The 23,501-nt window shown below is 50.4% G+C and overlaps 1 protein-coding gene across 1 annotated transcript in view; it reads left to right on the top strand.

Annotated features, from left to right (window-relative positions):
* Window positions 1–237: 237 nt before the first annotated feature.
* LOC144733527 (fibronectin type III domain-containing protein 1-like) overlaps window positions 238–23,501 on the top strand; it is an 82,217-nt gene continuing 58,953 nt past the window's right edge. Inside the window, exons 1-9 of the mRNA XM_078615474.1 lie at window positions 238–687; window positions 4,440–4,652; window positions 8,262–8,348; window positions 10,557–10,559; window positions 12,330–12,395; window positions 14,725–14,955; window positions 17,590–17,688; window positions 19,534–19,657; window positions 22,896–23,083. Of these exons, the coding sequence (XP_078471600.1) occupies window positions 618–687; window positions 4,440–4,652; window positions 8,262–8,348; window positions 10,557–10,559; window positions 12,330–12,395; window positions 14,725–14,955; window positions 17,590–17,688; window positions 19,534–19,657; window positions 22,896–23,083 (1,081 nt within the window). The 5' untranslated portion in view covers window positions 238–617. The remainder of the gene's footprint in view (window positions 688–4,439; window positions 4,653–8,261; window positions 8,349–10,556; window positions 10,560–12,329; window positions 12,396–14,724; window positions 14,956–17,589; window positions 17,689–19,533; window positions 19,658–22,895; window positions 23,084–23,501) is intronic.

Raw genomic sequence — 23,501 nt, 5'->3', positions numbered from 1 at the left:
TGCTGCTTTCTGCAAGTATGCAAGTCTGCCATGCGCACGGTGAGTGAACATCCATCACCGTAGCGAGCGATGTTGGCATGAGCGCTTCTCAGCGGCGGGCGACGAGCAAACGTCCACAGGTGGTGTTGCAAGTCGGGTGCGGCGGCATCAAATTGATCGTTAGCAGCACCGCGTCCCGATTTACAAGTAGACACGATCGCGGCGCCGCCTTCACACTTTGCGAGCCCACGGTACCCTTGTCAGGGCTGGCTCTCTGTCAAGCAGCCAATGCTAACGGGCCCACCACCGCCCAGCCCAAAAACTTTCGGAAACAAAAATTCCCCCAGCTGATGCCGGAGTTTCTGTACTACGTGACAACCCTAAAGCCTCTCCCAGTCTCTAAAACGGCGCCCCCCCTCCTCCTCCTCCTCCTACCCAAGTTGTTATTCCCTCTTCCCCCCCCCCACTCCGGCGGCTCAGTGCAATCCCAGCTGCGTTCCCGCCCAGATCTTTTTTTTCTCCTGGCTCGGGACGACCGTGCAGGATCCGAGCTCGTCCCCGTTGCGAAGCGGCCACGACCCAGGCGATCCGAGCCGAGTGAATTGAAATCTCCATGAGCTGATAAGAGGACGTTAACCATGCGGGTAGTATTAGTGTGTTTGCTGGCTTGGCATGCTCTGCTCGGGTGCAGTGTGGCTGATGAAAGAGGTACGTGGACAACGCTCGGTCCCAGTGGTGTGGTCTGTTGGGGGCACCTGGGTTTAAATTATTTATTTGCGGGGCGCGCTCCCACTGACACTTTCAAATAATACAATTTTAGTGAAGTGACAGAATATATAGAAATGTAAAAAGTGAGATAAACGAATTAAATGCGTACGAAAATATAGATGTGGTCAGGTAAGAATAGATAGAGATGCAGAGAAGCTAGATGTGGGAGATGATATAAATGTGGGCTGATATTTGATGATGGTGCATTTAAATTTGAGCTGATATTTCTTCATGAATCGAGGACCTCTTGAGCTGCATGGGATAAGAAACATTTACTTGATTAACTTAGGCACTACTCAGCGGTAACTTTTGCAGGTCTGGTCAGACGGACAAAAAAGTGGAAGGCGTGCCGAAAAACTACCAAAAGAAACATACGTTGCAGCATATTAGTCAGTTATTTACTAAGATATATTGCACGAATTGTTAGATTCATAAATTTTTTCATCATAGACCGTTAAGACAGCCTGAACATGTTTAGTAGGTAGATGTAACATGTTGATGATTGTATGTGTTTTCTTATTATTACTATTAAGAATTTACAAATGCTTGTAGATTGTATGCGATTTTTGTATTATTGGGGGTGAATCAGTGGCACAGTGGTTAGTTGACTGCGCGATGAACGGCATCAACCCGAGCTCCACGCTGGCCCAGGGCTCACATCCGTAGCGGGTGATATCCTCAATCACAACCTGTCGTTCGAACACTGCAGCAAAGACCCGGTGTGATATCTGAATCGGTCTTGCCCCTTCTCACCTTTCACCAAACTGCACTGAGCAGCGTGGTGAAGCGTAGTCGGACAACCTCCGCCTTGCCCAACGTGGCGTGAGGAAGCCTTCGCTCAGCAGTGAGTTGGCCAAGGGCTGCACAATTATTATCGTGGCAAAATGATCGTAACTCATGCATGTACGACGCTGCATACTTTTTTGAGAACGAGTCAAATCGTTCACGGTGCTGACCTGCACATTGCTTGCTCACCTCACTGCTGGTGGCAGGGATGTACCACTAGAGGGAGTTCTCGAAAGCCCCTCTAGAGCACAGTTGGCCTTTGCTTCCATGCTATTCAGACGTCTCGTCGAGGTGAGAATATAGTCGTATAAATATTTATGAAGTGTCTAGTTTGATGCGCTGTGCCACTGCCGTTCACCTCGCTAATGTACAGTTATAGTTTGTGTGGCCTCTTATCGTGTGAACTTGACTCGGTGCTGTGGATGGTTCTATTTGTGGCGTTATCATTTATTTCTGCCGTGCAGAAGTGAGGCAGTATCGTGCGCCAACAGCAGCAGCAAAGCTAGCAGTGTCTCTGAATGTCTCAAGTGGGTGGAAGGGCTAATCTCTACCCATAAGTGTCACGAACGATATGCAGGAGAAGCGGCTCAAATGTCAGAGCGTTGAGCTCGCACTGCTGAGATCCTGGATTTGAATCAAGGCAGCTGTCTGTGATTAAACTTGGTTCTCAACTGCAGTGAGTTGATGGCTTCACCCCCGGTCACTAATGGCTGTACAAACGAACGAACATAACCCCCATTGCATTCTATTTAATGCTACCTTTAATTTGGCAAAATTACAGCTCTGAGAATAAAAAATATTGGTTTGAATTTCATAAAGGTGAACAATACTCTCATATGCAGAGTGGGTGAGAACAAGCTCTGCCCCCTACTGTGTGGAATGGAAGCCACTCGAAGGGCTCTCAGAGGGAGCTCCGTGAGCCGTTCCCCCAACACCAAGGGCTGCACTGCTCCGCGAATGTGTTCTTCGTCCGTGTAACGCGACGACACCAAGAGCACAGTGAGGCCGATCCTGGGGAAAAATGCCAAAAATGGTATTAAGATGGATCTGCCTCGTACTGCTATTGTACATTCCGAGTTTCACTCCCCCCCCCCCGGCCGCTACCCCACTCATTTCCCCACACCCCACCTAATTCAAAGCCTTGGTCAGACAAAACCGGTGTGTGTCCCAGGAATCACTTTAAAGGGGCTTTCATCCTTGCCGACTTCCTCTGCTGCCCCCAACTTCTTTATTAAAGTCCCGCATGCTCTCTTCGCCGGCTCCCCAATCTCCGCATGTGCTGCTCTCCGATTTCGTTGTTGTGTGTGCGCGCGCGTGCGCGCGTGTATGTTTTGTCACTTTTTTTGTTTTTTACGGGCGGCGCTCATGCTGCAACGCGAGACCACTGACTTAAACTCATTTTACATTCCACCCACTGCGGAGGGTTTGCTTCGCCCATCCACGGTGTGACCCACACGCGGACCTGAGCACATGGCAGCGGTTACCACTGGTTCTGCTTAATTTCAGCCGGCACACTCCGGAACGCTGTTCCGGGAATAATTTTGCCATTATTATCATTATTGTTGTTGTATAAATGCTTTTTTTTCCAATCATACACCCGTTCATATTAATATAGGTTTGCAATAATGAATTTTATACGTAAGCTTTAACGACCAATATTATGATTCATAATGAGTACATTTTTGGGTTAGATCATGTAGGAATGTCATTAAAAAAAACTTAAACCAGAATCAGCAGTTGGCATATTTGCCAACATGCCAACTGATTTTATTGACTGTGTCGGGTGGTGGAGGGTGGTAGCTAAGAAATGACATCAAACCTACACGACGATCTATCCCAAATAAAACGAATCATGAATCAGTGTACACTAATATAGAATGATTATGGATAGGTGTACCTTGTACTCTAGTTGTAGTGCCTTACGCCGATAATCGCTACTACTCCGAGCCAGCCAGCCGGCCTAGCAAGCAGCGTTCCGGAAAAAAATCGAGTGAGACATTAAGCCACTGCTTGTAACTCATTCCTCACCGCGTGTCCCTCTCCACCTCACCCATACGATACGTGCGAGGCAGGCCCGGATTAAGTTTTGATGGGGGGGGGGGCGGGGGGAGAGGGGTCCCTGGACCTGATAGTTTTTTTTGTAAATTAAATTCCTTCCCTGGACTCTTTTACCACCACCCAATGCCCGATGCTAAATGCCTCATTGGTTTTTTTCCCGCTTGGCTATTTCATTTCCACTTTTACAACGTCACCTAGGAATCATCGTGACGATAAATACGAAGTTCAAAACAAACGATTTGAATCGCGGCACCCAAGTGCTTGCAGTACACACAGCCATGCCTCTTGGCTTTACATTACCAAATCAGTGGAACGGATACAACTGAACTGCCACACTACCACCGTGCAGCATTGGGTTTCAACCATTACAGTACTAAGTGCCATGAAGCTCCAAATACGTTTTTGGTAAAGGTGCAGCCCTGCAATTGCCTGCTCACGCCACTGCTGGCAGAAGGGCCTCCACTGCAAGGAGCGCTGGAGAGAGGTGGGTATTTGGCCAACTCTGCCACGACGACCAGGCACCATACGCCGCATTTCGTATTTATTACCGAGGGCCTCCTCGTTAAAAGAGCTTCATACCTCATCGGATTCCTCCAGTGTCAATATTCTGATTCTGAACTTACCCGAGACCAACGAGGTTGCTGCCCCTGAGATGCCCTCACCACCCCTCCAACCACCACCACCACCGCCACGCGGGAATTAATCCAGTCCTGCGGCGGTGCGACTTTCAATTTCAGTTTTCAGTTTCATGTATTAGGTATAACCCTGTGAGCCATGCGGCTCTTGACTCGGGTCCAACCGCGACAAACACGCTGCTGCTGCTGCCCTCTCACGCGGCACCCCACCAGCTGCCCTCCCGGGGCACCCGCTCAAGCCCCGGCAGGTGCGGGTGAGTGCCGGCGCGCAGCAGGAGGGCCTCCTCGTGTCGTGGCTTCCTCCGCGCGACGCTGAGTCGGCGCGTCCCGTGGATAGCTACATTGTGGCCTTCGGCAAGGCCCTCACGGGGCTCCAGTACGAGCGCCTGGGCGCAGAGCAGCGCTCGCATCTCATCCGGGATGTTGGTACGCGCCGCTCGTGTATCCGTGCCCCCTTCTCTGTGTGTGTGTGTATGTCTGTCTGTCTTTGTGGTGAGCGGTGGTGTCGTGGTTTCAGCACGTTTCGCTGCGAACCCGCCGGCCCGAGTTCGATTCGCGCTCACGGACGGTTATTAGCCTTAGGTCGACCCAGCCTCAAATGAGTTCCTGGTGTGGTGTGTAAAACATCGCCACGGGGGAGACAAAGGCGGCCGGGCGTGTTTCTGGCCACCCACCCGCTCGTGTGCCGTGCCGGCCTTCATGGGTGCTCGCTAACAGCACTCGCCCCAACAGTCTGTTACAGGCTACACGGGGGATCTTTAACTTTGTGTGTAGACAATGTGGGCAGCACAGGTGGCGCATCTGCCAGTCATCTCGGTCAGTTAATCCATAACACCTGGGTCTGTCCCGTGGCCTCCAAGCCAACAGGGAGCCCTCCACACTTCACGTGATGGCCTCAAAATGCACTTAGGCTGGCACAAGCGCTGCGTTGACGCCACTACCACTTAGTGTCAAATAGCGGCTGATGTGTATTTTTGTCCTCGCGGTGTGCAGCCTTAATGGGTGCTCGCTAACATCACTTTCCCCAACAGTCTGTGGTGGGGGGAGCGGTTTAGAGCGGTGTTTAGCGCATGGCCAGGAATCTAATTTCAGTTGCTGGGTTCGTAGCGCAATGGAAAGCAGTGGTGCAGTGGTTAGAACATAATTACGTGCTCTGAACCCGATGACCTGGATTCAATTTCCATTCATGCACATCAGTGGAACGTAACAGCTGAACCAGTCTTGGGACCTCCCTTAGATCAGCTCAGATTCAAATGAGTACATGGTGTGGTTAATGTTAACATTTCGGTAAACAAAGGCGGCCAGGCAAAATGCTAACACACGAGCCCCTCGTGCGCTTTGCCAGTCTTATTAAGTTGCTCGTCAACGACACGTTCGAAAACATTGTACGCGGGAGACTTTCATCTGCGTTGGGGGACACAGTCATCGTCCGTGCGTGATATAACCCTGGAAACCTGGGTTTGATTTCTGACCATATAACTTTCAGTGGAACGTGGTATCCGGACAAGGTCACAGGATGACTCGGCATTAAGCAGGTACCTGGTGCTGTGTTTGAATATATCAGCACTGGTCAAGTGTGGGGCTGGCCACATCACACATCCCCCCCCCTCCCCCGCCTTGTGCTATTTCTGGCCATGACAGAGGCTCGCTGAGAGAGAGAAGTGCGGGGGTGGTGGTGGAGGGGTCCTTTTTTTTACGTGACCCCAATCATCAAATTGCACACACACAAACACACGGCCGTAGCCGGAGGCGTCACGTTGCCGCGTGAGGACATGTGCTGGACCGGCCTTCGTGTGGTGCACAAATACGCTCGCCTCGAAAACGTGCCGGCCGCGTCACCTCATTGACCACGGTGGAATCGAATCTACAATTACACCGCAGCGGTGGATAGAAGGGGAAGAAGAAGAAACAACAGCTGGGCTATGCATGCACAGTTTTGCATTGGCCGAAGTCATTCTCCACGATCGAGCGAGCGGCCCACCCGGCGCTCGCTGTTGCGTCTCGCAGAAATTGCAGGGGGGCAGAGGCGTAGCTAGGGGGGGGGCAGGGGGGTACATGTGTCCCCGGGCGCCACGGTAAAGGGGCGCCAAAATGAGGCTCACAACGTTACATTATAACTTATTGCGGCGGGCGCGGCAGCCTGAAACTACTGCACAAATCTACACCTCAACCTAAAAGTTTATATATATCCCACCACACACAGCCTACATGTCATGTAATTACATTTTGGTATGTGATTAAACGGAGGGAGGGGGGCGCCAATTTTATAGCTTGTCCCCGGGCGCAAAATATCCTAGCTACGCCACTGCAGGGGGGGGGATAACGATGCCCCCCTCCACCCCCACCCCTGACAGCAAAGCTGTTCTCGGCTGGGTCTTGTGCGAAATTCACTTTGCCGAAATATAAATCGTTTGGCGCTCTGTAAGCAAAATCGCGGACCCTTCTAGACCAATCGCACACATTCATGCACTGAAATACGCTGCTCGGATGTGAATTCACGCACGGGTCTCGGATGTATGGCATCGATTCAAATGTACGGCATCAACCCTAGCAGACTGTACAACTCGCTAGAGCTTTAAATTAAAACTGGCGCAAAATGAAATTCGCCAAATTAGCCGTACTCGTGACGCCGTTGCGCTGATATCTCGGGTCAGAGCATCTGCGCAGTGGTTAGCGCACTGCACCAATGAACCCGGTGACCTAATTTGATTCCTGGCCACAGCTCAGTGGCGAGCGATGACTAAACCACAGTCCTGGGTTCCCCTTACACCAACCCGCACTGACCAGCGTGGTAAAGTATGGTCAAACAACCCCCTTGTCCAACACGGTATCAGGAGGTCTTAATCCAGCAGTGGATTGACAAAGGGCTGAACATTTTTTTCCCTAACAAATCTGGATACCTATTGACACAGTCACCACCCTTTAATTAGCAACGAGTGCACCAGCCAGCCAAGAGGGAGTCAATTAAGGTCTTCCTGACTGGGTTTCCTGATTATTATAATGATGATGGATACTCGAGCAGTGCATTCCTGCAAATTATTCTTTTTTAAGCGGAAGAACTATGCGAATCTGACTGTCGGCGTTCCGGCAGCCACTGAGCAATGCGATGTACGCGATACGGCCACACTCAAATGCTGACGACTTCAGAGATATTCATCAATATCTCATTGGTAGAATTTGCAACGCTTTGATTATGGCCTGTACAGAAGGGCGATATGGTGGTGTATATGAAAGCTGTTTTATGAAAGACAAAATAATAATAATAATAATAATGTTTTGATTGTGTCATTGGATATCGTAAAATTCAAAATGCCAGCAGTTTCTAAATCAAAAAGCTTCACATCGGAAGTTTTATTCCACTATTAGGAAAGCGATTGTCATTTTTACGAGAATGTAAGCAATGAAATCTGCAAATTACCATTTTCTCCATCTAACAATGTACAGTGTGGCCCTTTATTGCTTGCACATTTAAGCGGTGCTGCGTTTTCGCAAAGCCACGATGTGGGTGTAGGAGGGGAGGCGAGGGCTGTGATGGTGGCCAGCGGACGCCTCCTCGCAAGTGGCCGGCCGTGATTAATTGACTCGCAACCATCTAAGAGATGACCAGGCGAACTCCCACGAGGGGGTTCGGGTTTGCACCTCTGAGATCTTCAAAAGAGCTGGAAAATATCACGAAAAGAAGAAGAGCATCTCACATTACCAGCAGAGGGGATAACTACATTCAAATGCATCGCCTTGAGCGGTGTATTATTAGACGACCAAAAAAAATACTTAATAACCCTGGGAATTCCCAACAGATTTCCCGGGATGACTATCACAACAAGAGGACAATCCTGGGGAAAAAACCAGGCCAGGTGGGAATCCGACTAGGGCCGCCTTCCCTCCCCTGAACGCCCGTGACCCCTTCACCAAAACGGGGGCAATTTTAGGTCCGTAGACGGCAGCGACAACGCGAGGCGGGGGCACGAAGTCGCCCATACCCGCCGGGAGTAATGTGCGTGCGCGCTGCGCTGTCGCGCGACCCATGCTTTGCAGAGCCTGGGGAGGTGTACTATGTGGTGGTGAGCGCCTCCAATCAGCACGGCGTGGGACATCCAGTGTACCGGGCAGAGAGCGCACCAGGTCGACGCTCGCGAACGTCGCCTTCGCGTGTGTTCTTTGCCACGGGGGGTCGTGCTCCGTTGTGTGTCGTGTGCGCGAGAGCGAACCACAATCGTGATTGCTGCGTCGGAAGTGGTTGCTCACAAATAACGAAATGAACTCGGCTCGCGATCGTCAATAACACTGCCCGTAAACTCCCTCCCGAAGCCCTCTCTCGTCGCGAGCAGACCTCGAGGGTTGTTTGGCATTCATCTTCTGAAGAAATTCGCTGCCGTCATAGGCAAGGATAGAATAGGACTAGATGAAGGACGTAACGGATGACGTTTTCATGAAGAAAAAAAAACCTTTACAACAGAGGGAGGACGATATGAAAGGCAACGTTCGAGGCGATGCCCAAAAAGTTGTCGATTGAATGTGTATCCCTCTTTACGGCAGTGTTATTGAAGAATGTGTTGAGATTTTTGCTTGTAATTGACACAGAATCACCAAGCAGGAGTGGCTCACAGCTTTATTAACCGGATCTTAAATGGCATAATTTCACCCATCCCACAACGCCATGATCCACAGACCCATTTATTGATTTAATTGCCTTTTTTTGTTGCTAAACAGGAACACATTTCTCCGTATTATATTTCAGCTTCATATACACATATGCTTGGGTGCAGCGGTGGTACAGCGGTTAGTGCACGTGGTCGAAACGAATATTTGTTCCGTCAGAATATTTCTTCCCTCCACAGGGGAATTGAGTGGGAAACCAAAGATACAAACTGAAAAAGTGACGCGATGCTGCAAGAAAATTAAGCGGCTGTTTGGAGGTGATCTTAAATTTGAGGTTTTTAGTAAAAATTTAATCCGTGGATATAGACTCACGTGCAAAGGAGGACTGCTTTGCTGTGACAAAGTAAGTGTATGAGGGTTACATATATTCGCATCGGCAAAGTGAGTTCGATCGCTCTCCACGGCTAACACCAGTGGCGAGCAATATCGGCACTGGTCCTGGGACCCTCCACCCCACCCCTTCACCAACCCACCACCACTGCCCATCAGCTGGTGAAGTATAGTCAAAAGAGCCCCCCTCCCCCCATGGCCAACATGACGTGCCATTATTCGGCAGTGGATTGACAAAGCCCAGTCACGTCATGTCCATCGCGCCGCTCGCGGGAGCGCTTTGCGCGTAAGTTGCCAGGCATGACGCCTCCTCCGAAGGCCGACTGGAGGCGCGTCTCGCGGCCGCGCGTTCAGGAGGAGCGATATTGAAGACACCGAAGCACCCCGCGCAATCAGCACTTCACAAGCGTGAAGCCCTTGCGCAGCATTGGCCGTTTTTTTTAAAAAGCGAATGCAATTTTATTAAACCAAATCAACGCGCGTGTGCGTCAAGGCCCTCCGCGCGCGTTCGCGCGTTGTTGCCGAAGCGGGGCTACGAAGCTTCGCTTTCTCTCTCGCTTCAGAGCCTCTCTATCTCTATATCTCGAGAGAGAGAGATAGATAGACAGAGAGTGTCCATAGAGAGTGTCCATCTCGAGAGAGAGATAAAGAGCGACGCTTCGGAGCTCCGGTCGCTCGACGCTCCATGACGCTTCCAGGGGTTTAACGCGAACGCGGATTTTGGACGACGCAGCGCATCACGACGCTCGGCGCGTCGTGAGCCCGCGTAAGTGAAAAAAAAAAGAAAAATACAGCCGGTAGGATTACGTCGTTATTTGGCATGAAAGAAATGAAATGAAGCGGCAGCCTTTGATCGTGGCGGATTAGTTTGTCTATTTGAAGACGTTGTCCTGGACTAACCCCGGTGGCGCACGGCACCGCCCACCCTCCTCCTCCTCCCACCCTCCTTGCAGTGGACCGCCGAAGAATTCGTGTTCGTAACAGGAGTGTGACCGTGATGCGGAATTAACGGCAACACCCGCATTGTTGCCCGTTTCCTGCCCATGTGCTCGGCGTTTGGGCTGAAAGACAGGCACGCAGCGAGCTAATTGTGGGAAAGGAACCCGCGGCAGCCCCCGTAACCTGCGCGATTAAGTTACAACTCGCCGCGTGCTTTCATGATCACGCTCCTTCTCGCACTCTGAAGTCCTCTCTGGGGGGCGGGAGGCGAGGAGGGGGGGGGCAATCGCGCAAATTATAAGGGGGGCCCCGGTCGCGGTAGCAGCTGCAGCAATAGCGCCGAGCGAGATGAAGGCTCGTAGAGAGGAGTGGTGGTGGAGAAGAACGCGATGCCCAAGGTAGGGGGTGGGGGCAGGGTGCAAGTCGGGCAATGTTCCACGTGTGCCGAGCAGGAGCCAAGGCACACACCAACACTGGAGGAAGAGTAAAAAAACACACGCACACAGAAACTACTGTATTGCGTACCCACTCAAGTCAGGGTCTGACACAGGGGCGGCGGGGTGGGGGAGCGGCGCTGAATAAGTCAACTCTTCTGAATACACAAAAAAGCAACAACAAAAAATCAACTTGGCGAGCACCTTAACTCTTCACTGAAATGTATGCGTATTCCTACACACACACAGGCGTGTTTTTTTCCACGCTCACCCCCCCCCGAGTGATTATTTCCCCATCGGCGTAAACATTCAAGCAGCTGCAGCTCAGTCGCTGGCACGGAACGCGTGGAGCGTCTGGGGAGGGCGCAGCGCTCGCTCCCGGTACCCCCCCCCTCTCTCTCCGCCTCCCCGAGTAGTCGGAGAGGTTTTTGGTCACCAGAGGCACACGCAGAGCGTCGGGTGGCCCGATTGGTTTTCACCACTCCGCTTAAGTCAGTGGTCTTCAAACTTTTCCACTCCACGACCTCGTTTTTTTTGTTTCGTTTGCCAACCAAATCTCCCGTTGGCCTCAATTGCTCTCCACTTTCCACCTCTGCTGCCCTTTTTCTTTCTCTCCCTCCGCCTCGTCGCTTGACTTTGACTCTCTGCACCGAAGCATGCGCCGCCAGCTGAAAGAGTGAGTCTGTTTTCTGAAACGTAAAACCTATCAATCACCCCGACGCGCGTGGAAATAAGAACGCCGTCGTTTCTCGCTGAACCCGTGAAACCACGTGGCAACGTTCCAACTGCGGCAAGGCGCCTCCACTGCTGCATTGTTCCTGCCGATTGCTTCCACCAGTTTGACTTTGGTGGCTTCGGAGGCCCCATCTCATTTAACCTCCACCACAACCACCACGGCCGCCCTTTCACCGATGCACTTCAGTGTGCTGCATCGTTTCGTATTGGCTGGGATATGTCGCACGTGCCTACGCATTGCTTTGTGGGTTGTGTGCGTAATGTCTCTGTAGTGGTCTTTGGCACTGGCATGAGGGAGCATATCCACAGCGCAGGGAACGTAATTTTGTATCACGCCGCATGTCCTCCTCGCTGGGGACTGGTTGGATGTGCGAACAGCTCTATATATTACATATATATACATCCCGTTCACAAGGGTCAAACAGCTTTAAAATGTTGGAAATTGCTTTCCTGCGTTTTAGATGTAATATTTCTGTAGTAATATTCACGCGAGATTAGTGGAGGTCCATCTGCCAGCGGTGCTGTGAGCAAGACAATTGCGCGATTGCGCCTTTAGGTTTTCCTTTTCTACATTATTATTTGGGCTTATTGGATGAGTGTGCGCCAACGGCTTAACATTATCTCACCTCCGCTGAACCCAATTGACAAACGGAGAGACATCTCATTCAGCGGAGCTGTCGCGCCGTGGTGGGGGTTGCAACGTGTGACCCAGCTCGCATATAACCCCCTGGGCAGAAAATCAAATAAAAATAAAATAAAAAATAACGAGAGCAAATCTTTTCCCCGCAACTTGAGATGGGCCACCTCCTGCCATTGCCATCTGTACACAAAACGGAGGGCATCGTCGGGTTGCTTGGGGTTGGCTACGTACGATCAGCACGGTTGGCTACGTACGATGCAAAAGAAGTTCCGCACGCGTACGTACGTACATATATATACACATGCGTCGTGTGCTGTGCGCGGCGGTGTGGCTTCGTGGCGCTGGTCCGCGTCGTGTCCTCTGCAGGCGGATGGGTTAACCCGCAGGGACACGCGTCCATGAGCTCCGGATCGCTCAACGGCTCCGTGACAGGTGGGTCCTCCCCTAGATTTGAAGCTTTCGTGACTGCAAGGATTCATATTCTTAGGTTTTTTCGGTAAAGTCACGTAGGTAAAAAATTAAAATTAATAAAAGTAAAATAAAAATAAAATAAAAATCACGACGTTTCGGAGGCAACACAAGCTTCCGTTTTCACAGCACGATAGCTGTATCAAGTGAGAGAATTTCTCCCACCTGAAGACGGAAGCTTGTGTTGCCTCCGAAACGTCGTGATTTTTTTTATTTTACTTTTATTAATTTTAATTTTTTACCTACGTGACTTTACCGAAAAAAACCTAAGAATATGGGTCCTCCCCTCTTCGATCCGCCCATCCACGCACTGCCCAGGATCAGCCCTGCTTAGCTTCTGAGATGTGACGCTATTGCGGTGGGAGGGGGGACGAGAGGCTATTACCCCTATAAAGGCAGAACCTTTGGCCGGGATTGATCGACTGCTGGATGGTCCGGTGATGATTTCATGAACAACCTTAGACTTCACCCCCTTGCGTTTTCACGCTGGATTGTTTTGTGTTGCACTGTTTTACAATGCACAAGGCTTGTTGAACACACTCACACATTCGCACTCCAATATACCAGCTGTGAACAGCTGCATAATGTTTGTTCAAACTTATGATGAATCGAGAGAGGATTAGGATTATGTCACTTTTATCTATTGCTCATATAACTTGGTTAGAGTCTGGAACTCCCTTCTCCCAGCCACCCGTGGTGTCGTACAGTGTCCCTTTCTCTCTATATATACAGGGTGCCTAAAAAACTGTTAACACTTAAATGGGACTATCGTTTTAAATGGAAAAAGAACGGATAATACACTGTAACATGATAACAAATGTAATGTTAATAGCTTCAAAAAGTCAAAGAATCTCCACTTGTTCGCCATCATTGTCAACACGTGCCTGGAATCTTCTCCAGGTGGTCTCCAGAGCCCGGAGGGGCACACACACACAAATTTCTCGTGGTATTGTTGCAAATTCTCGGAAGTGTTAATATTTTTTTGAAGCACCCCTGTATAAAAAACGCACGCGCCCACGGTTCCTGTACAGACAGAGTCTTGAGACGCGGTCGCATTTGGACGCCACATATAAATTCAAATTGTAAATGTGATTAGTGAAGGGCAGCGTGGGGGTCTTGGTCACGGCTTGCATACCGCCTATGTGTGTGTATGGGTATGTCCGCCTGCTGTGTGTCTGTTTGACATTATGGGGAGTGGCGTTGCAGCGGCTTGGGGCACATCGCTACGAACCCGGCGACCCCAGCTTCGATTCTCGCTCAAGACCAATAACAGCGGCGACTTTGAACTGATCATGGGCATCCTCTAGGTCGACTCAGCCTTAAACGCATACCTGGTGTGCGGTGCAAACATCAACACTGGGGAGAGACGCCCTCGTGTGCCATGTTCGACTTTATTGGTGCTCGCGACCAGCAAGCACTTGCCCCGACCATTTGTTCAAAGATATTTAGGGGATCTTTGTCTTTGTGTGTCAGTGTGCATCTACTCAGTATCTGTGCATTGTGGCAGCTACTTGTCAGAGTGAATGCTCGCTAACATCACTCATCCGAACGGTGCAACCAGCCTAATAAGCGTATCCCTGTCACTGTTCGCTTGCGAGACTGTGTGCTCATTTGCCTGTCAATGTGTTCATGCGTGATGGTGCGTATGTATGCATGTGTGTGTGTGGATCTGGGAGTGCAGCGGTTAGCGAGCTGCACTACGAACCCGGCGACCCGAGTTCTATTCCCGCTCACGGCCAGCACCGGTGACGATTATCTGAACCGGTCCTGGGTCTCCCCTAGGTCGACTCAGCCTCAAATGAGTACCCAGTGCGGTGTGTAAACGTGCGCCACTGGGGAAACAAAGGCGGCCGGGCGTGGTGCTGGCCACCCAACCCCTCGTGTGCCGTGCCGGCCTTCATAGGTTATCGCTAACAGCACTTGCCCCAACAGTACGTTAAGGCTATATTGGGAGATCTTTGTCTTTGGAGTGGGTGTGGAGTGATTAGCGCGCTGCGCTACGAACCCGGCGACCCGAGTTCGATTCCCGCTCACGACCAACACCGGTGACGATTATCTGAACCGGTCCTGGGTCTCCCCTATGTCGACTCAGCCTCAAACGAGTTCCTGGTACGGTGTGTAAACATCGTCACCGGGGAGACAAAAACGGTCCGTGCGTAGTGCCGTTGGCCACCCCTCAACAGCCGCTCGCTGACAGAGCTTGCCCCACACGTAGGCTACACACACACACGCGCACGATCTTCGTCTCTGCATTCTGCGCGCACGTTGTGTGTGTGTTGCGCGGGTTGCGCAGAGACCCACACGCCGGCCAGGCCCGGCCGCGTGCGGGTGCGAACGAGCGGCGACTCCGTCGCGCTCCAGTGGCGGCCGCCGCACGGCGCGGGGGCCGCCGCTGCCGCCATCGTCGAGGGGGGCTCTCGGGGCCGCGTGCGGGGCTACGTGCTGGGCTACGGCGAGGCCGGCAAGCGGCTCGATTACGTGCACCTGCCCCAGGGAGCGCGCTCGCACAGCATCCAGCCTCTGGGTACGAGCAAAAAAATACATATGCTTAATTTTTAAAAAATTTTGTTCTTTCGGTAAAGTCACGTAGATAGAAATTTGTGAGAAAAAAAATTTGTACAAATTAAAATCAATAAAAATAAAAATGTTAAGCAAAAAACCACGACGTTTCTATCTACGTGACATTACCGAAAGAACCAAGAATATCAATTTCTCCAGTCACGAAAGTTTTAAGTCGAAATTTTACTTTTGTTTTAGTTTATTTGTACCACGTAATGCCCGCTTGAGCTGTCCAGCTCTTTTTCAGAAGCGACCTGGGCGATCACCAGTGAAGTGGCTTATTACGTGGAAATGTTTCGCAGTAAAATACTCTAAACCAGTGGTTCTTGAACTTTACTGCATCCTTGCAACCCCTTTGGTTCTCAATCGTAAAAAAACAATGTCTAATGTTAATAAGTACATCGGTTTTATGAAACAAAGTATGTGCACGTACGTGCCCCTGCTTAATTTGTGTTTTCGATTATTTACGTAAAAAAAATACGGTCTCACACCCCCAGAGAGGGCATCTCGCACCCCCAGGTTAAGAACCACTTCTCCAGAAGCACGACGTTTCTAAACGTGTGGATGTCCCTCCTCGCTGCTGCCACTGCTGCTGCTGCTGCGTCCCCACAAGCCAATGGGAAGCAGGGACCCAGAGCAGTGCTGTTCGTTTCTCGGTGGCACACTTTGTTTGTTGTTTTGTTACCGGCACTTTCAACCCACGTGTGATATTCACGCACCTGTGCTCCACCAGTAAACAGGCTATCACGAAGGCACTGTTACGTCAATGATTTAAAGGGATCTTTACAATATTTGTCTTTTCTATTTTTGAAAACAAATAGAAACTTTTAGTCTCGAATCCAATGCCGAACTGGCTGATGGTCACCAAGCACAAGACAGCTGACCGGCAATGAGCTTCACATGGTTGGGCTATACACCGCAAAAACTGTAGCCGCAGTATCTCGATGTCCTGGTACACACCTCCGATTAGCACGGTTGGCTACGTACGGTGCGAAAGAAGGGCAACATACACACAACCAGCCACTCGGTACGAGCTGCGAAGGTTGAAAGGCGCAAAGTGCCCTCTCTAACGACGCATCTTGGTACGGTCCGAAGCCCGGTGCAGACACGCTCATGACACTGGTCAACACACTTTTTCTGGTATAAGGTATTCCAACGGGTTTTAAGGTAATTTTGGGGTGCCGATTCCAAATCTGGCATCAGTTTTTGTCTATCACAGCAGGTTTTTGAGATATCAAATATTGCATTTTCAATAAAAACTGCAGAAGAAAAATATTAAATAAATGTGGATATCTACATAAAATGATATTATATACACACTATCTTAAAAATACAGAACCATATTTTAACACTACAGCAGTCACTGACTCGCAACAACTTGCAATCATAAGTGACAGAGTTAATTTCGGGTAAAATCAATGAAAATGGGGTATGCCTATAGCATAACAATGAGATGTCCGAGCTGGGAGTGACATTGACTCTGTCGAGGCGACGGCCTCACGGGTTGGACTTTCTCGCGTGCGCTTTGGGCGTCTTTGCGACAACAAAGAAGGGGTGATTTAACGTTTCGTTCGAGGCGCCAACGTTCATTGAGACTGAGACATCGCACCGAATGCGCACGGCAAGGCTTAGCGAAGCAGGTTGGAGGCTGTGAAGTGGGCTGTCAGCTGGGAGCCCGTGACCTCATTTAACTCAGCCGACCGCGCGGAAAAAGGTTCTTGAGATTATAATAGTCCACAACGCTAATGAATAATAATGATGATAGAGTCCCTCTTGCAATGCATTGATGGACGAAGGCCTCCCCGTACCATCAGTAATGTGGGGTTTTGTGTTTGGAGATCTCAATCAGGCAGATAATTGACACGGGATTGAGAATCCAACGATTTGTCATCGACACTGATAGACGCATTGTCGACTACGTCGCTGTGTTCTAGTGCAGATAAAATACATCACATACTACTTGTCGCATTCGAGTGGCTCTGGGTTGAGACCGAGGGTGGCTTTGCGATGGTAATCGCCACACCGACTCCTCGCACGCCCGTGCCCACCTTAGCAGGGCACCGCAGATTTTATCTCCCGGCACGGCAATTAAAATAATGGTGCAGGCTTCTTTAAATCATCGCCCCCAACCACCCCTATCCACCCAGCAGTGTGTAAATGGTTACACCATTTAACAAGGCAGGTAGCAGCGTGCGGCATGGAACATTGTGGCTCCACCGTGGTGAGACGGTGGCTACCTCGCCTGGTATGCAGGAGGCCGCGAGTTCGATCCTGACCCTGACCCTGACGCCGATATATTTTGAGTTTGCAACTTCTACCCGTGGTCGCGCGGATTTTTCTCCGGGTACTCCGGTTTTTTCCCCCCGCCACATTAAGAATAAACGTGCGTTCGGAGTATTTGTTTCACGATAAACTTCCACTTGAGAAGCCACTTCACTGAGTAATAATTTGTGATTTCCAGGTCGCTTCTGCAAAACAGCTGGACAGCTCAGTGAGCCTTACTAACTGGTAGAATAAAATAAAAAGTTTGCGAACTGTGCCTGCCCAACGGTCTGAAAAGGCTACACGGAAGATTCCCTGTCTTTGTCTCCGTGCGCAGCGCCCGAGTCTGTCTACCTGTTGTCTCTGCAATCCGCCAACGCCCTCGGACGGAGCCTGCCCGTGTACAGGGCGGCACAGACCAGGCGGGTGGTGTCAGGTGCGTCACACGCGTGCCCACGTGACGCGACGCGGTATAGCGGCGGCGGCAGCGGCTTTCGCCACTCGTTGCAGAGCTTCGCGGTTCGAATCCAGCAGCCGCCCTTGATTATTACTGCGGGGTGCAAAGGTCACGTCGGCAACCACGGACGGTGCCGTCCACGTCCAAGCGGTCGTCGCTTGAAGATCACTTGACGGTCATTGGCAAGCGAAGGACATTCGCGTGCCGGAGTCGTGGGGGTCCAATTTTGCTGAATTCGAAGATTGCACCGCAATTTTACTCAAATTGGGATTCTACGTAGCGATCGTCACACCCCCTGCTGGCAGGCTAACGCCCAGGTCGGTCAACGTGAACCCCTTGAACTCTTGGCAATGAAACGAGTGCACAGATCTTCGTGGGTTTCTGCCTCTCAGCACCAGCCAGGGGCCAAGTGACCAAACGACATTACAGCTCCTCTTTTGCAAATCTGACTATGACTAGTAGAATAACTCCGAGCTATTTTTTTCATCTTTTTGGGGGGGAGAAAAACCTGCCCCGATTCATGGGAATAATTTCGCACGTTGGCGTGAATGTTAATTTCGCATTTTGGATCAGTCGTGTAGCGTGTTTTGCATAGGCCCCGGCGTTCCAAATGAAATGGAGGTCTCGTGTCCAATTTGCCCCCTGACCATCCCTGTCTTTTCATTAATTTCTTGGTAATAAGATGAAGTCGATATTTTATAATTTTAACTTTTAATACAATTGACTCTATGTAGTAACAGAAATTTTTAGAAGTTTACTTTTATGAATATAACGAGTTTAAGTGGTGTGTATGTTACTCATCATCTATTAATTGGTAACTATTCACGTGCCAATTTATTAACTCTCTCTCTCTCTGAGCTTTCTATGTGCCAGGGGCGGTTTCTTCATTAGGGCGATTGGGCGACGCACCACCAATGTCATTCAACCACAGAGTCACGCTAGCCGTCACTGTCAGCCTCTGGATATAGTCCAATCAGCGTCATGTCACGTTCTGTGGAGTACCGCCTCTTTTTGGGCGATTTCACTACGGCTGAGAATCGCCCCGAGTGGCCCCATAGACTTACATTCAAAGATGTTTTTTTTCGAACGGGGGCGCTGCAATGCATTCTCTATGGCTTCCGGGAGGGCATGCACTAACGTGCTTACGTCATCATACGTGCTAACGTCATCATACGTAAGCACGTTTCATCCAACAATATAATTTATCGCCACCTAGTGGAATCTTTAATAAAATAAACTTGAGTGGTTTGTTTTAATAGTGAGTATATAAACAAACAAGATGTATTGTAAGAGTCACTTTATTTTTCATTAATATTAAAGAAGTGAAGTTGCCTTTACATGCTTAAGCTGTTAATTTATTCATTGCATGGGTGGACCTTATCAATCATCCAGACATTTGCCCCCCCTGAGAAATTTTGCAGGAGCCGCCACTGCTATGTGCTATGAAGAAGGGCCATTTCCTGAAACATCACCTACTATATATTGCTTCCTTTTAACCCTTTGCCATTCCGATGACGTACGTGCACGTCTATGTACGGCATCGGAACGGAATCGGCAGTCAAATGCCATGCGGGAGGACGTGTGCCAGTTTGGCGCGAGTCGTTTCGCAACAATTTTTTGTCAGTAAGTACAATGTCTTTAAAAAACAGCGGCGCTACGACTCAATCGATAAAACTAACGCCAAGCCGCTTGCGCGCGTTCCGAGATTCGGCGGTGAACGGGACACCCAACCCTGCGCCTTGCAGACGTCTCGGAACGGTAAATGGTTCAAGGCCCACGGAGTTATTGACGAACGTGTTGACTTTCCATGTCTGTACACGGCAGAGGTGAACCGTCTCTACGAGCCGGTGGACGTGAACGCCAGGGTCCTCTCGCCGAACTCCGTGCTCATCACCTGGAAGGACCCTTCATACGACAAGGGCTACAGACCCGGCAGTGGGAGCACCAGGTAACTACCTGCCTTGGGTCCTGCTGGCCGCACAGTAGAATTCTAGATTTGATGCTTTCGTGACTGCAAGGATTCATCTTCTTAGGTTTTTTCGGTAAAGTCACGTAGGTAAAAAATAATAATAAAAGTAAAATAAAAATCAAATAAAAATCACGACGTTTCGGAGGCAACACAAGCTTCCGTCTACAGCTATCGTGCTGTGACGGTTCCACCTGAAGACAGAAGCTTGTGTTGCCTCCGAAACGTCGTGATTTTTATTTTATTTTACTTTCATAATTATTTTTTACCTACGTGATTTTACCGAAAAAACCTAAGAATACGCACAGTAGAAGTTTAGTTGTTCACCTTCTACATCGTGTTTCGTGACGCCGAGCAAACAACTGAATTGTGGCAATTTCCCGCACCTCCGATGAACACCGTTGGCTACGTACGGTGCGAAAGAAGTTCAACATACATACATACACCGCACGTCCGATGAGCACGGTTGACGACTTACGGTGCGAAAAAAGTTCAATATACATACTCTTAGGTTTTTTCGGTAAAGTCACGTAGGTAAAAAAATTAAATTAATAAAAGTAAAATAAAACAAATTAAAAAATTCACGACGTTTTGGAAGCAACACAAGCCTCCGTCTTCAGGTGGAACCGTCACAGCCACGACAGCTGTATCAAGTAAATGGAGAGATCACAAGAAATATACATACCCACACCGCACCTCCGATTAGCACGCTTGGCTACGTACGGTGCGAAAGAAGTTCAACATACACACATTCATCGAACTCATCGAGGGGTGTGGATCATGACAATCGGGGCTTCATTTCAACCGGAGCTTTTCCGGGTTTGGGCTCTGTAAACTATTTCCCTATTTCCCAGGGAGGGGGGTGGGTGCGGGTGGGTGCAGAGGAAAGGGTGGGGGGGTATGGGGGATTGTTGAGGGCTATGGAAAATATTCCATTCGAAATTGAGCCCTGGCTTACAATCCTTCTAATTAATACGTGAATGTGGCCCGGGACACCCCTAGGTCGACTCAGCCTATAATGAGTACTTTGTGAATTGTGGTCAACAATTGCACTGCAGGAACAAATGCTACCATGTTGCAGTGATGACACAACCGCTCCCAATTGTGCCACGCTCGAGTTAATAGATCCACAGTGACACCCAAATTGTCCCGACAGTCCTCATAGCAAAGTGGGGATCTGTGACATGCACTGCACACGCGCCTGCGCATGCACGCGCTGCATTTATGTGAAGCTCCAGCGAACATTTTACATGCATCGCTTCTCAAACATTGCACGTGCTTGTACCACGATCTGCTGCGGCTCTTGGAGTAAACCGAAAACGCGGCCACGTTTTCCGTTTCGTGCCAGGTGATATTAATGAAAATTGGATGAGTTGTAAACGCAAGGTGACAACCGCCAATTATGTATATATACACACACACCCAGATGCCCATTAACCCTCCAGCCACACCACCGCTCGATGCCCACGTGGGGTTCACATCGTTTTTAACGGGTCAGCTGACCCATTAGTCGAGGCAGCGCGAGTGAGACAGTAATTGCGACCAGCTCGGGCTCGTTGGTAAACAATAAATAAATTGGAGCAGCCGTCGCGCGCCGGTTTTATTTAGCTGCCTGTTCTTTCCCGGGCCGTGAAAATTCGCAGACAAATTCAACCGGTCACACAAACTCTCCAGACGGACTTGGGCCTCGTAACATTCCTCACAGTCTGCGCAGGGCCACCTAACGAGACGAGCCCTGCACCTCGTCATGTGCCATCGCCGGACCCGCCGCTGGGGTACAGGAACACAGATGGTTGTCGTGTACGTCGACAGCCCCTATCATCGATCCACTGCTGGATGAGGCCCCCTCCCCCCCCGTCATGCCGTGTGGGTCACGATGCTTCAAGCGTACTGGTCAGCCGAGCTGGGGAGGATTTATGTGGCAGCATAGAAGTACAGTAAAAAATGTACTACGCCGCCCACAACTTAATGCCGAAAGATCTATGAAAAACCATTTGTGATTGGTGTCTGACCATATTACAACTGTCCAGGATCAATATTACTAGGCTTAGCTTCTAAGATCTGATGAGATCGGACAAATGCTGGATGATTTCGTCACAGGCAGAGGTTGTCTTGCCATCAGTAAATGCTGTCTGCTGAAGAGCTTGCTCACAGCAAGACAACCCCTCTTTAAAGATGACAGGGCAGAGGGCCCGTGGGGAAAAAATTCCCTGTTATACTGTACTTCTGTGCCCCCACGCCTTCACCAACCTCCACCCACCTTCGCCGATAGTTATGGTGAAACAACCTTCAAAGTGTAGGGGAGGCCCCTCATCCAGCAGTGGATTGGCAAAGGATGGTACATGTACAGAGGGCTTTACGTATGATGAATAAAAGAGGAATGCGTATGAGGACACAGCCAATTCTGCTTTGTTTACTTTCATAGCCTGTGCTCGGGCTCTTGACACGAGAGATTTCCAGCCTGTTTGTATGTTTGCATGTTGGACTTCTTTTGCGCCCTAAGTAGCCAACCACGCGAATTGGAGGTGCAGGGGAAGGACAACAAACTATACACAAAGAGCAGATCTAAAGAAGTGAGTTTGTCAATCTCGATGACTCAAAAGCGCATGGCTCCAGTGGCTTCCCAATATCGGAAGGAAGAGCGTTCCAGACGGCCGTGTTAGCAGCGCATCTGAAAGCGCCGCTCGATGCGTCTTTGGCCAGCCGAAAGCGGCTGCGAAGATGCCCAGCGGAGTTTGCGTGATAGTTTATGCTGCTTCTTCTTGGTTCTTTCGGTAAAGTCACGTGGAATGGAAATATTATTTTATTATTTCTTGGTTCTTTCGGTAAAGTTACGTAGAATGGAAATATTATTTTATTATTTCTTGGTTCTTTCGGTAAAGTCACGTAGAATGGAAATATTATTTTATTATTTCTTGGTTCTTTCGGTAAAGTCACGTAGAATGGAAATATTATTTTATTATTTCTTGGTTCTTTCGGTAAAGTCACGTAGAATGGAAATATTATTTTATTATTTCCATTCTACGTGACTTTACTGAAAGAACCAAGAAGATGAATCCGTGCAGTCACGAAAGCTTTAAATCGAAATTTATGCTCCTCGACGCTATCGACACGGCGTTGCTTATTCATCTGTGGCAAACGCTGTCTGTGCCGTCGCTCGCCACCCTTGCGACCTTTCACCCCCCCCCCCTCTCCTACCCACCCTCCGTGCCCGCCACAGGTACTACACGGTGCGCTACCGCGAGAGGGGCGAGAGCGGCGCGTACGAGTACCAGACGGCGTCGCAGCTCCGCGCCACCGTGGAGGACCTGGAGGGCGGCACCACCTACGAGTTCGGCGTGCGCACCTCGCAGGGGGAGCGGGACGGCCGCTGGAGCAGCCCGCACTTCCAGCGCACGCCCGAGTCCCGTAAGCACCCCCCCCATTCCCCCCCCACCACCACCCGCCCCCCTCTCCCGCACTTCCAGCGCACGCCCAAGTCCCGTGACCCCCCCCCCACCACCCGCCCCCCTCTCCCGCACTTCAGGCGCACGCCCGAGTCCCGTGAGCACCCCCCATCCCCCCACCACACCACCCCCCCCGCACTTCCAGCGCACGCCCGAGTCCCGTGAGCAACCCGCCCAATTCCCCCCCCACCACCACCCGCCCCCCCCCCGCACTTCCAGCGCACGCCCAAGTCCCGTGAGCCCCCCCCATCCCCCCACCACACCACCCCCCCCGCACTTCCAGCGCACGCCCAAGTCCCGTGAGCCCCCCCCCCATCCCCCCCCCACCACACCACCCTACCCTGCCCCCCCCCCGCACTTCTAGCGCACCCCCGAGTCCC

This window comes from Lampetra planeri, chromosome 47, assembly GCF_965212315.1.
Source record: "Lampetra planeri chromosome 47, kcLamPlan1.2.h2, whole genome shotgun sequence".
Classification (NCBI taxonomy): domain Eukaryota; kingdom Metazoa; phylum Chordata; class Hyperoartia; order Petromyzontiformes; family Petromyzontidae; genus Lampetra; species Lampetra planeri.
Note: the sequence above shows the minus strand (reverse complement) of the source record. Positions and strands in the feature narration are given on the sequence as shown.